At 43.1% G+C, this 12,660-nt stretch overlaps 3 protein-coding genes across 4 annotated transcripts; 1 reads left to right on the forward strand and 2 right to left on the reverse strand.

Moving 5' to 3' along the window:
- Positions 1-678: 678 nt before the first annotated feature.
- LOC128015179 (coiled-coil domain-containing protein 122) lies at positions 679-3,423 on the reverse strand. 2 transcript variants are annotated; one of them, XM_052598856.1, is made up of 4 exons: positions 3,069-3,422; positions 1,938-2,336; positions 1,742-1,858; positions 679-1,277 (listed from the first exon to the last, which is right to left on the reverse strand). In XM_052598856.1, the coding sequence occupies exons 2-4, from the start codon at positions 2,268-2,270 to the stop codon at positions 1,131-1,133; spliced, it is 597 nt and encodes a 198-aa protein (XP_052454816.1). In that variant the 5' UTR covers positions 2,271-2,336; positions 3,069-3,422; the 3' UTR covers positions 679-1,130. The 2 variants fall into 2 exon arrangements, with proteins under 2 accessions (XP_052454816.1, XP_052454815.1); XM_052598855.1 differs by having other exon boundaries at positions 1,742-2,336; positions 3,069-3,423.
- A 2,465-nt stretch (positions 3,424-5,888) lies between these two features.
- On the reverse strand, positions 5,889-8,252 carry LOC128016092 (tumor necrosis factor ligand superfamily member 11). Its single transcript, XM_052600475.1, has 4 exons — positions 7,945-8,252; positions 7,004-7,039; positions 6,758-6,872; positions 5,889-6,682 (listed from the first exon to the last, which is right to left on the reverse strand). The coding sequence occupies exons 1-4, from the start codon at positions 8,050-8,052 to the stop codon at positions 6,246-6,248; spliced, it is 696 nt and encodes a 231-aa protein (XP_052456435.1). The 5' UTR covers positions 8,053-8,252; the 3' UTR covers positions 5,889-6,245.
- A 547-nt stretch (positions 8,253-8,799) lies between these two features.
- mtrf1 (mitochondrial translational release factor 1) lies at positions 8,800-12,462 on the forward strand. Its single transcript, XM_052600478.1, has 9 exons — positions 8,800-9,258; positions 9,423-9,511; positions 10,275-10,356; positions 10,433-10,540; positions 10,614-10,786; positions 10,873-10,990; positions 11,519-11,655; positions 11,795-11,893; positions 12,254-12,462. Exons 1-9 carry the CDS (start codon positions 8,943-8,945, stop codon positions 12,353-12,355), a joined length of 1,224 nt encoding a protein of 407 aa, XP_052456438.1. The 5' UTR covers positions 8,800-8,942; the 3' UTR covers positions 12,356-12,462.
- Positions 12,463-12,660: the final 198 nt, after the last annotated feature.

The following is a 12,660-nucleotide window of genomic DNA, read 5'->3' on the forward strand; positions in this document are numbered from 1 at the left end:
GATGAAGATCATGTAGAGTCATCATCATCATCATCATCAGGTGTCTGTGGATGAATCGAGGCTCGTTGTGTTTGAGTTTATGTTCTGCTGTGACCTTTGACTTTAAGCAATGCCCCCTCCACCCCACAGCAGCCAATCAACTGAAGCGTTTCAGTGTGTGTGTGTGTGTGTGTGCGTGTGTGAGAGAGAGACAGTGAAAGTCCAAACGTCTGGACTTGGGTGTGTCCTGAATGTGTTTCCTGTTTGTTCAGAGCCCAACAGGAAGCTGCTCCTTATTTATAGCCTCACGCTCTCTCTCTTCATCTTCTCTTTATGTTTCAGTTTTATTGAACATAAATCATAAAGTGTTTGTTCAGCGGATCTGAAACGCAGGATGATCTGCTGATGATGTGAATATGAGCAGAAGTTCATCTGCAGCGATTCAGGTCACACTGGGTCGAGTGTGTGTGTGTGTGTGTGTGTGTGTGTGTGAGAGAGAGAGAGAGAGAGAGAGAGTGTGTGTGTGTGTGTGAGTGAGAGAGAGAGAGAGAGAGAGAGAGAGTGTGTGTGTGTGTGAGTGAGAGAGAGAGAGAGAGAGTGTGTGTGTGTGTGTGTGTGAGTGAGAGAGAGAGAGAGAGAGAGAGAGAGTGTGTGTGTGTGTGAGTGAGAGAGAGAGAGAGAGAGTGTGTGTGTGTGTGTGTGTGAGTGAGAGAGAGAGAGAGAGAGAGAGAGAGAGTGTGTGTGTGTGTGAGTGAGAGAGAGAGAGAGAGAGAGTGTGTGTGTGTGTGTGTGTGTGTGTGTGTGTGTTAGTGCAATAAAGGACTGAATTTGAACAAAATGCTTGAAGTGTTAGTTGTTTTAATGCTGATGTCACACGAGAGCTGGTGAACTGTGATCTGGTTGAACAGGAGTCAGTGAATCTGAATCATCCTCACTCCAACAGCGGATCTGAAGCTGCTCTCGGATGGTTTCAGTGGAAACGACACACACTTTCACACAGACGCTCTAGAACTAGAACCTCATTTAACACTAACACGCGTCAGTTCAGACAGGAAACATCCAAACACACACTGAGCAGTGCAGGACTGAACACGTTCCCACAGACTGAACTTGTGTGTTACACAGAGATGAGCACGAGAGCTCACCGGCCATTAGGAGGCGTCCAGCTGACCCCTGAGCTCGTCCAGCTGCGTCTGCAGGTGTGTGATGTCACTGCGCAGCTGACGGTGTCCAGACTGAGCTTTCTTCAGCTGACTGCGCAGCCGCTTCAGGATGGCCTCGCATCTGCGCTCCTGAATCTGAGGAAGAAGCGGGAAGAGCTCATCGGGTTTGTCTTCATTTACTCATCTGTTGTTAACTAGACATTGACTTCTACAGTATTTTTCCATAGTGTGTAGGTCAATGGCTACCATCAAATGTTTAGACACTTTCGTCTTTTGTGTTAGGAAGAAACAAACTCATACAGGTTTAGAACAACTTCAAGACGAGTAAATGATGACAGGATTTGCATCTTTGGGTGAACTATCCCTTTAATACCTTTTTGAGGCCAAGCAAAGTAAATGTAATTAATAAATGGAATGAACACAAAAATCTATATGGTCTGAAAACAGTTTGAAGATAAAACGGATCTGTGTTAAATGCCATGCCTTTATGAATTTAAGGCTCTTTAGGTCTTCAGTAGAGCTGGACTGGTGTCAGAAGTGATGAATCTCTCAGCATTAACAGTTATTGTGAGAGAGACTGACCGATCCGCTCGCTTTACCTCGATCTCTCTCCTCAGCTGTGTCTGTGTCCGCTGTTGGTTCTCCAGATGAGCTTTTCTCTCCAGCACAGTCTGTCTCGCTGCACGGATACTGGCCTGGAGAAGGTCGATGTCCTTCTGTAGGGATCAGAACACACATGAGGTCAGTGATGCGGTCAGCGTGTGAGTCTCTCAGCAGCGAGAGCGAGAGCGAGACCTGCGTCTGACGGACAGCACTAGCGTCTGGTTTCTGGAGGTCTGTCTTCAGCTCGTCCAGCGTGTGTCTGAGTCCAGACGCCTCCTGCTGCTTCTGCTGGAGCTCCTGATGGAGATGTGCTCGGCTGTCCTGCAGACACACGGCCGTCCTGTAGTCTCTCATACGGCTGCGGTGCGAGCTGAACTCTGTCTGCTGTGAGCGCCGGCGCTCCTGATGCTCCTCCGTACAGTTTCTGAGCTCCAGGTTCTCCAGCAGGACGCTGTGGATCTGTGCGTCCAGACGGAGGACGCTGCGCTGAAGCTGCTCCACATCACACTGAAGAGCAGTGAGCATCTTCTCCTTCAGCTTCACCTGAGAGCACACAGACTCACAGCTCCGGTCCAGCTGCAGAAGAGATGCCTGATGGGAAACAAACACCTCAGCATCCGCCACATCCGCTTCAGATGGAAGGCTAAAATCTGTCATCATTATGAGTTAAACAGTCAAAATGATGAAAACTAAAAAAAAAAAAAAAGTTACATTTATGGCATAAAAATAATAATTAAAAAAAGTTTAAATTATGCCTGGAAAAATCAAAATTATGACAGAGGCAAAAAATTACTCATTTAAGCCTATTTGTAATCTCATAAATGATGATTTATTGTGTCACAATTTCAACTTTTTATTTAAATAATATGCAAAGAATTATTTCATAGTAGGCCATAATTTCAACGTTTGATGTCATAATTAAGACTTTATAGCTTGGTTTCACAGACAGGGCTTATTCATGAACATTACTGGTGTGCATCTTGAGACGAAACATGAGTGCTGACATACTTCAAGATCAATCAGTGATCAAAGTCTGTTTAAGATGAAGCAGCTCAGACTTACTTCTAGTCTAGGACTAAGCTTGAGCTTATTATTTTACATTTTTGTCAAATTATTATGACTTTTTTGTCATAATTGCTTTTTATATTATATTTATATTTGATATGATATATTTATTTGTATATTTATTATATTATCTCGATTTGTAATGTCATGATTTTGCCTTTTAAAGTTATAATTGATTAAATTACTCTCGGAAATGTGTGTACACGGACTGATGGGTGACTGAGTGTTTATTAGTGATGGACTCCAGTGCGCGCGCACCTGCAGTGTGTCGTGCTCGCGCTGCGCGTCCCTCAGCTGACTCGCGCGCGTCGCCCCCTGCTGCAGAAGCTCGTGAAGCGCGTCATTCAGAGGAAAATCCTTCTGTCTGAACAACAAAGGTCTGTTATTAGCTTGTGATCATAGAGTCTATGCACGTGATGAGGCCTGAGGAGCTACAGTCAGACTCTATCGATTAACGGCTGATTTAGTTCCGTCAGAAAAGCTGTCCACTAAACGAGCGCCAAAACACGAGCCAAACTATTAGTTATCAAACATTAAACCCAATTTTGCCATTTACTCTGTGAGCTGATAGGAATTTACTCAGTCTTTTGTGAGAAGTAAGTTAGAGTTGATACCTGTGATCCTCCATTATTCGGCGGGAAACAGGAATGGCGGGAAGAGCGCGAGCGCGTGCACGTGTGTATAAAATAAAACAACAGTAATACATTAAATCATAATAATAATTTATGTTTTATTAACAATAATAGCCAGTAATTAAAAAAAATGTGATTCGCAGCAGCTCAAAACTTGATAAACTCTTTAAAATGTGATTATATATATATATATATATATATATATATATATATATATATATATATATATATATATCTTGTAGTTAGATAACACTATCTTAATGACATATTTAAAAAGCAATGCAAAAGTGTTCAAAACATCACAGATAAGCATATTATTTTTTGTATTTTATAATACTCTAGCCTATAATAAATCACTGACATATTAAAAGTCAGTGTAATGAAGGTGGAGGTTAATCAGTGATTTTCATTCAGCTAAGGACATGTTTTTTTATTGGTCAGAACAATGTTTTGATATTTTAAGTATGCTATAATTTATATGTTTCCTGAAGAGTTTATGCTTTATAAGCCTTTTATTGTTTAAATGTTCAGTTTAGATTAAAGTGAGTAAAGTTCCTCAGCGCTGGACCCTGACCTTGACCTTTGGTGTCTGTGAGGTCAGTCTGAGCTCAGATGGGTCTGATATATGATTCTGAACACACTGATTTTTTATAATCGCAGCTCAATACACAGTGAGGATCTCCTGCGGCGTCTGGATCTGATGTGTGTGTTTGATGTTATTTCAGTGTAAATCTTGCTCCAGATCAGAAGCGGGAGTGTTTGAGGTGTCTGTGTGTTATTGTGTCATGATGGATGTTTGATCTAGATCCTCAGCTCTCGTACAGACACTGTTTACCTCGTTCTCCTATTTCTGACATGTCTTCGGCCTGCACTCGATTGTTTGCCATCTATTTCTGATCCTGCTCATGTCAGAGGAAGTGTCACACATTGTTCTCTGGACACAAACAGGATGAGACGCTCAGATGGGTTTTTCCCAAACGCTCCTGATGTCCACGTCACAGCTCTGTTCAGAGGACCGTCCAGATGGAGCTGCTGACCGTGGTCCTGAACCATCACCCAAACTAACTCAAAATACTTGATGCTATTTCAGTTTATGGCTGAATTTTTGCAGTATTTTAGAACATTTGATACAATTCAATCAAATCCAGTATTTGTTGATAATAATACAGCCTATCAAGAAATTTATAACACATTTTTTCTGTCTTATAAAACACCACAAGTTTAAGAAGGTGGGGAAAAATCCCCAAGTATCAAATTTCTTTGTTAAGTTGTTAAACTCTGTATAAACAAAGTCATTACGTATTAGTCAGTTTGATAATATTAATAATTATGTTGAAGGCCCTCTCTGGGTCTATAACTGAAGACAGCAAATTAAAAGCATTTAAGAGTTGACATGTTGGACTTTATGTTAAAACATCTCAAATAATATTAAAACACACACACACACACATATTTGAAGCATGTAACCACAAATCCTGCTGAATACAGACATATGGGCTGAAGTCATGATTGCTCTACATCTGTGTGTTTCTCAACACGGCTGTTTTTCTTCTGCTGTTACGCAATAATAAAGTAATGCTGAGAACAGTTAAGACCTACTTGTAAATAACCATACAGAAACACAGGATGATGATGATGATGATGATGTGTTCATCACATCACAACAATCCCCCTGAGAAAAGCACTTCAGGAGTTTATTAGAATGACTGAGCATACAATTCATTTAAATCCAGTTAAATATAAAACTAAATATAGGGATGTAACGATTCATTCAACGCACGATTTGATTCACCCATCTTTTTTTTTTTTTTTACAAATGGAGATTAAAGACAAATGATGAACGAAATGTGTCCGATTATTATTGCTTGGACAAAATGCTGCACATTTCATTGTGAAATTGAAATATAACACTAAAATAATATCCTAATATAGCACTTTTGGTTTTGATTGCTATTATTGTCCTCATTTGTAAGTCGCTTTGGATAAAAGCATCTGGTAAATGACTAAATGTAAATATAATGTAAATGTAAATAACAAAACTCAGTTGAAATTTTAAAACAAGCCCCAAATCAAAAAAAGTAACACAAATTTTAAAAAAAAAAATCTCTTCATGTAAACAAAATAAGGCTTTGTCTGTGCTTTCCATTTAAAATGAGAGGTAAGCACTGCATTTTAATCATGAGCCAAAGAAATATGCTGCATACATTCAACAGGAGCAGTTTTTAATCTAAATTAGATTGAAGCAAAAATAGAATGGTTTGACTTCAGTTTTGTGAAACTGCATAAAAATATCTGTATGAAACCGAAACAGCAGACGAGCTGAACGAGACGCAGATCCACTCTCTGCCAGCAGGTGGAGCTTAAAGTGTTTCCTTGGTTACCACTGTAAACAAAGCAGCGCTGCACTTATGAACAGCAGTGATAGTGTTTCCTTGGTTACGCTGTAAACAAAGCGCTCTCTAATGAACAGCAGTGATACAGTGTTTCCTTGGTTACCGCTATAAACACAGCAGCGCTGCACTTATGAACTTTAATATGCATCATACAGAGGCAAGATGGAAAGAAAAAATACCATCCAAACTTTTCTAAAGACAGTAAGTTCCTCTCAGACACACATTCATAGAAACTCCTCCCCTAATTGAATCAAGATCTGTTTAGCATCTCAACCGAATTGAATCATCACATATTTGAATTGATTTTCAACCGGCTCGCGGTTCATCTTTACATCACTAACTTAATATATACATTATGTAAATTGTTATGCTATTTTCTGAATTTGAAAATCACAGAGCATCACTCTTCTTCATTTGCTGATCCTGAAAGCCCCAAAGAAGCTTCCTTCAGCCTCGGGGTCCAGCATCCAGGAGTTGGACACGCTGACGTACAGAGCGTCTCCGGGCCGCAGTGAGAACACGCCGCCCTGCTGCTGACAGCACATGTGATAGCCTCCTCTCCTCCACACGCGTGTGCTGCCCGTCTTCATCAGCACCGACGAGCTGGACGCCGTGCTCCGAGAGAAGCGCTCCTGATGAATGTACTGGATGAGCTGCACAGCGGTGAGAGAAGATCCCGGACCAGATCCAGCGTCCGTCTCCAGGCTCTCATAGTGACGGAAACAGGTTTTGGCGTATATGTAGTACAACCCCGGTTTCTGGACAAGAATCCGTCCATGGCGATAACCCAAGTGCGAGAGATGACCCTGGTCAGGGTTCCAGTGGAGGACCGTGGCATGAGCATCTCCTGAAAGCGACATTATCATGTAAAACATTGCCATGTACAGCAGAGAGCGAGCAGAGAGATTTGAGTAGTGTTTACTTGGCGTGTGTCTGGATGGTTTGATGGGCAGGTGCGCTGCTGGTGACGACTGTCTGCGGTTCTTCTCTTCGTCATCTGTGAATCTCTCACTCAGGAGAGACTCTTTAACCACCGCCTGTTTTAAAACTCACATTAACATCAGACGGCTTCTGATATCTTTAGGCTGCTGTTTTTAGAAAATAAAAAATGGATAAATCTTCAATCAACCAAAACACAACTGAAAAGCAAGCAAACAAAACCTCATACCTCAGAGTGGTTCTTCAGCGCTGTGACTGAATCTATCTGGAAGAGATTAGAAACAGGCAGTAAACAAGCCTCTTCAGTCACATCCTAATGAGAAGCAGAAGAATCGCAGACTTCTGATGGGAATCATTGATTCCACGGTCATGAGTCACACAGACCCCTGCAGATCCACACTCACGGAGAAACCATTAAAACATGAACTCACTCACCGCTGCAGGACAACACAGCATTCATCTCTGACGTTTAGATAATACACTTTTAAAAATCCTTCATGGTTTCTAGATAAGACATTTTCAAATCAGGTTTAAACCAAGACACATTTATTTATACTGCACTTTAACAATACAGATTATGCTTTTAACTCCCTACACCACGACACATGACCGTCGTTCATCTGAAACTGGTCTGTTAACCATCCAATCATTCCAGATCGACGGGAGATTTGTCTTTTTCTTCACTCCAGAACTATTAAACTCTTTACCTGTTGAGACGAGGCAAGCGAAATCCCTTGGCTTTAAAAAGAAAATAAAAAATCTGGTCTTGAAACTCATTTCTGTTGGGTAGCTTTTACTTGAATTTTTGTTTTAGTTCCAAATTGTTCTATTTTTAAGTGTTTTGAGTTTATTTCTTGTCTTGCTTATTTGATCATTAGTATAGGGGTGTGCTGTTTTATTTGTTATGTAAAGTCAGGTTTTGTTTCAGCTCGATAACAATGCCAGTGTTGCACAATCTGTCAAATATGAAATGAATGCAATAGCTCAAAGACCAGTTCTCAGCTTATGATTATTAAAATATATATTAAAATTAGAAAGTTTTGATTACTTCAGTCTCCCCACCACTTTTCCATAAAAAACCCAGTAATCCAGATGCAGAATCCCGTTAAGATCATACAAAAGAAAGTATGTGCAGTGTCTGTGTAGTATGCAGTATGTAGTGTGCACTACCTGTGTGATGTGTCCAGTGAAGTGCAGCAGGAGAGTCACAGTGGACACGAACTGAATGAATCCGATCACTGTCACTGCCGCGAGCACGCGCACGTTCCACGCGTCCATACTGACTGATGGCGCAGTGCACACTACTGAGTCCAGTGCACTAGTGCAGCCTCTGATCACTGCTCTCTCTGTCCGAGGGCTGTCCTTACCGCTGATCTGCTAGGTGGACCCACAACAATCATTTATAGTGAGTTGTCTGTGTGTCTCTCACGTGACACTGGACTAAACTCAGACGAGTGTAATCAGTGCAGGAACAGGGAATGATCGAGTGAGCAGATGCTTTGAAACGCAACACATGCGCGTGGAAAACAAATCCCATGAGTCAACGCGATGGCAGCGTTTGTCAATGTTTTTATAGGTTTTGTCCACTAGAGGTCCAAAAACCCATTCCTCCATCGAGACAAATTTCAAATCTTCGTTTACGCGACGCCAATTAACTAAGTCAAATAATTAAATTCAAATTTATTTGTATTGCGCTTTTTACAACACACATATCATTCCAATGCAGCTTTACAGACACGTTCTGTTACCAGAAATGAATGTGTCTATGCTCATTTCACAAATGAACAGTTCAAGATAATAGAATCATACAGGTAGCTAGAATGAATCAGTTTAAACAAATTAAAATCCTTCTCTGCTATCTCTGGAAAATTATTAAATTAACGTCGTGAACCGGTAAACACAAACCACTGTGATTAGACCATCGATCAGCAGCGCTGAGAAAAGTAACAGGCACCACATGGTTATAAACCACATTTGACCAATCAGAGTTATTGCCGGCCACTAAGCCCTGCCCACTGCGCGTTCTAGTCCCTCCCTGTTTTCGATGGCCATGTGAGTTTGCCTGGTCTGTAGTTTCCTGTGGATGTCAACGGTGACTAACACAGGACCTCATTATTTACCGATGTATTATTAATCGATCGCAGTCTGGATTGATAGGTTTCGCTGTGATGGTCAGTTCGCGGCTAACACGAGAGATGGCGGCTCTGTGGCGGCTCGCGCCTCGCCTTCTGACCCTGAGGATCTGCAGATCAATCGGGCACAAGACCGACGAGCTCCTGAAGAACGAGTTGGTTCAGAGACACATTAAACGTGTGATCGACGAGCAGAAGTGTATTTCTAGTCGTTTAGAGAGCGGACAGGTGCCAGAGTCTGACAGGAGAGGGTTAAACCTGCGGCTAGTCGAAGCGTCGAAGATTGTCAAAGCGTTTGAGAAAACTCAACTAGCCTTCAGAGAGCTGACCGAGATACAGACTCTCATTCACAGTGAGTGACCCTAACTAATGTCAGCTCAGCGAGGAGAGAAACCATGAAAATAACATGTCAATGTTTCAGAATCCAGCTTCACCTCTACAGAAGACTGTGGTGTCATTCATCTGTAAGCTGTAGATGTTATCAGGAGTTATTGAAATGTTCTTCATCTGTTCTAGACACCAGAGCTGAAGACCAGCAGATGCTTTTGCTGCTCCGAGAGGAACATGAAGAGCTGATCAGAAGAACAGAGAAGCTGAACAAGGAGGTTTGACTTGACTTATCTGTCAGGAAGTGTTGAATAGTTCACACAAATATGAAAATGAACTGTAAATGTGCTCGCCCTCAGGCCATCAAAGATTTAGAGTTTGTTTCTTCATCAGGTTTGTAGAAATGTAGCACTGCATCAGTGTCTCATCAGTGGATGCTCTGCAGTGAATGGGTGCCGTCAGAATGAGAGTCTGATAAAAACATCACAATAATCCACAGCACTCCAGTCCATCAGTGAACATCTGGAGAAGACAAAAGATGAAACACATCCAGCATTAAGATGATTTTAACTCAAACACATAGAGTCTATAATCCATAATAACACTTCCTCCAGTGAAAAAGTGTTCTGGTCTGAATCAGGAGAGAAATCTGCACAGATCAAGCAGCGTTTAAACAGATCTGTGAGAGACAACAGCAGATGCACTTGTTCACTGGAGGAAGTGTTATTATGGATTATAGACTCTATGTGTTTGAGTTAAAATCATCTTAATGCTGGATGTGTTTCAGCTTTTGTCTTCTCCAGATGTTCACTGATGGACTGGAGTGCTGTGGATTATTGTGATGTTTTTATCAGACTCTCATTCTGACGGCACCCATTCACTGCAGAGCATCCATTGATGAGACACTGATGCAGTGCTACATTTCTACAAACCTGATGAAGACACAAACTCATCCTGATCTCAGATGAACTGAGAATGAGCACATTTTCAGTTTTGATTAAAAGTAATTAAAGCGTGTCAATGTTGATTTAATTTCCTCAGCTGATAGAGACGCTGGTTCCTGCTGATGATCTCGACAGCAGAAGCGTCATCCTGGAGGTGGCAGCGGGACGTACCACCGGAGGTTTGATCATCTTCAGATCAGATGCGATCGTTCTCTGACGGTGGTTTGATGCTCGTGTCTCTGTGTGTTGATGTAGGAGACATCTGCCAGCAGTTCACCAGAGAGATATTTGACATGTACCAGGGCTTTGCCTCCTACAAACACTGGGACTTTGAGCTCTTCAATTACACTCCGGCAGATTACGGTACGCTGTGTTACCCATCATCCTCTCTGAGTGTGTGTGTTGAGTGTGGCTGATGGTTTGCGTGTGATGTCAGGTGGTGTCCATCACGCGGCCGTGAGGATCTCCGGAGGGTCTGTGTACCGCTGGCTGAAGTTCGAGGGCGGGACACACCGAGTGCAGAGGATTCCTGAAGTGGGTCTGTCGTCACGCATGCAGCGCATTCACACGGGAACCATGACGGTCATAGTGCTGCCGCAGCCTCGTGATGTCAGGCCAAGCTCCAGTGTTTGAATAGCATTGTGTGTGTGTGTTTAGTGCTGTTGTGAGTCTTATGATGTTTAACAACTCTACAGGTGGACATTCACATCGCATCGAAAGACCTGCGCATCGACACCTTCAGATCACGCGGTGCAGGTGGTCAGAGCGTCAACACCACAGACAGCGCTGTCCGCATAGTTCACCTGCCCACAGGTGCGTCTGAGCTAGTGTCCCACTACAGGTGCGTCTGAGCTATTGTCACCGCTACAGGTGCGTCTAAGCTAGTGTCACCACTACAGGTGCGTCTGAGCCACAGGTGCGTCTGAGCTAGTGTCACCGCTACAGGTGCGTCTGAGCTAGTGTCACCGCTACAGGTGCGTCTGAGCTAGTGTCACCGCTACAGGTGCGTCTGAGCCACAGGTGCGTCTGAGCTAGTGTCACCACTACAGGTGCGTCTGAGCCACAGGTGCGTCTGAGCTAGTGTCACCACTACAGGTGCGTCTGAGCTAGTGTCCCGCTACAGGTGCGTCTGAGCTAGTGTCACACTACAGGTGCGTCTGAGCTAGTGTCACACTACAGGTGCATCTGAGCTAGTGTCCCGCTACAGGTGCGTCTGAGCTAGTGTCACACTACAGGTGCGTCTGAGCTAGTGTCCTGCCCACAGGTGCGTCTGAGCTAGTGTCCCGCTACAGGTGCATCTGAGCTAGTGTCCCGCTGTGATCTGGACTCTCTTGTTCTCAGGAACAGTAGCTGAATGTCAGCAGTTTCGCTCTCAGCTGCAGAACCGTGACACAGCGATGCGTGTGCTCCGAGCCCGACTGTACCAGAGCATCATGGGACGGCAGACTGCGCAGAGGCATGCCGCACGTAGACAACAGGTGAGTTACCTGTCAGATAACATAAAGATCATCAAACGATCCTTTACTGCAGTTAAAATCTAGAGTTTAGACACTTAATAATAGCGTTTAATAACATGAACAGGCTCTATTACATTGTAAATCTGTTTATGTCTCTCAGGTTGGTACTCGATCTCAGTCAGAGAGAATTCGGACTTATAACTTCAGTCAGGATCGTGTGACGGACCACAGGATTGCTCATGTGACTCGTGACATCAAGGTAACGCTCTGAACCTGCTGCATTAATAGAACATGTGCTGCATCTGTCACTTAACCCTACTAAATGATCAAGTCTGATTGGGAAGTCGTGGCCTAGTGGTAAGAGAGTATGACTCCTAACCCTAAGGTTGTGGGTTCGAATCTCGGGCCAGCAAAACCACGACTGAGGTGTCCTTGAGCAAGGCACCGAACCCCCAACTGCTCCCCGGGCGCCGCAGCATAAATGATGCTCACTGCTCCTTGTGTGTCTGTTTGATCACAGAACAGCAGGCAGGGGGTGCAACTGAGTCTTGTTCTCAGAGTCGACTTGGATCCATTAATACTGTGTGTGTGTGTGCGTGTGTGTGTGTGTGTGTGTTAGGAGTTCATGAGGGGAGGCGAGGCTCTGGAGGAGGTGCTCAGACTCCTGCAGGAGAACCATGAGAGAGAAGCTCTGCTGAAACTGGTGCAGAACATCAGCTGATCAACAGCCTGAAGAGAAATCACTGACATGAGGATAATGAACACATATTGTGTCTTCATGACTACTGTGTACATATTTGATGTCATTAAATTATTTTGATACTTTAATCATTAATGTCTGAGTTTGTCAGAATCACTACAGACGTTCCAGTAATGAAGGTCAAATGTGTGCAGCACAAGTGTGATGTTGAAAATAAAATAAAAGTGCTGTAAAAAATAAAATAAAAATTGTGTGTGGAGAGAGAGTTTGTGTGTGTGAGAGCGAATGTGTGTGTGTGTGTGAGAGAGAGAGAGAGTGTATGTGTG

The sequence above is a fragment of the Carassius gibelio genome, chromosome A6 (genome assembly GCF_023724105.1).
Source record: "Carassius gibelio isolate Cgi1373 ecotype wild population from Czech Republic chromosome A6, carGib1.2-hapl.c, whole genome shotgun sequence".
Classification (NCBI taxonomy): Eukaryota; Metazoa; Chordata; class Actinopteri; order Cypriniformes; family Cyprinidae; genus Carassius; species Carassius gibelio.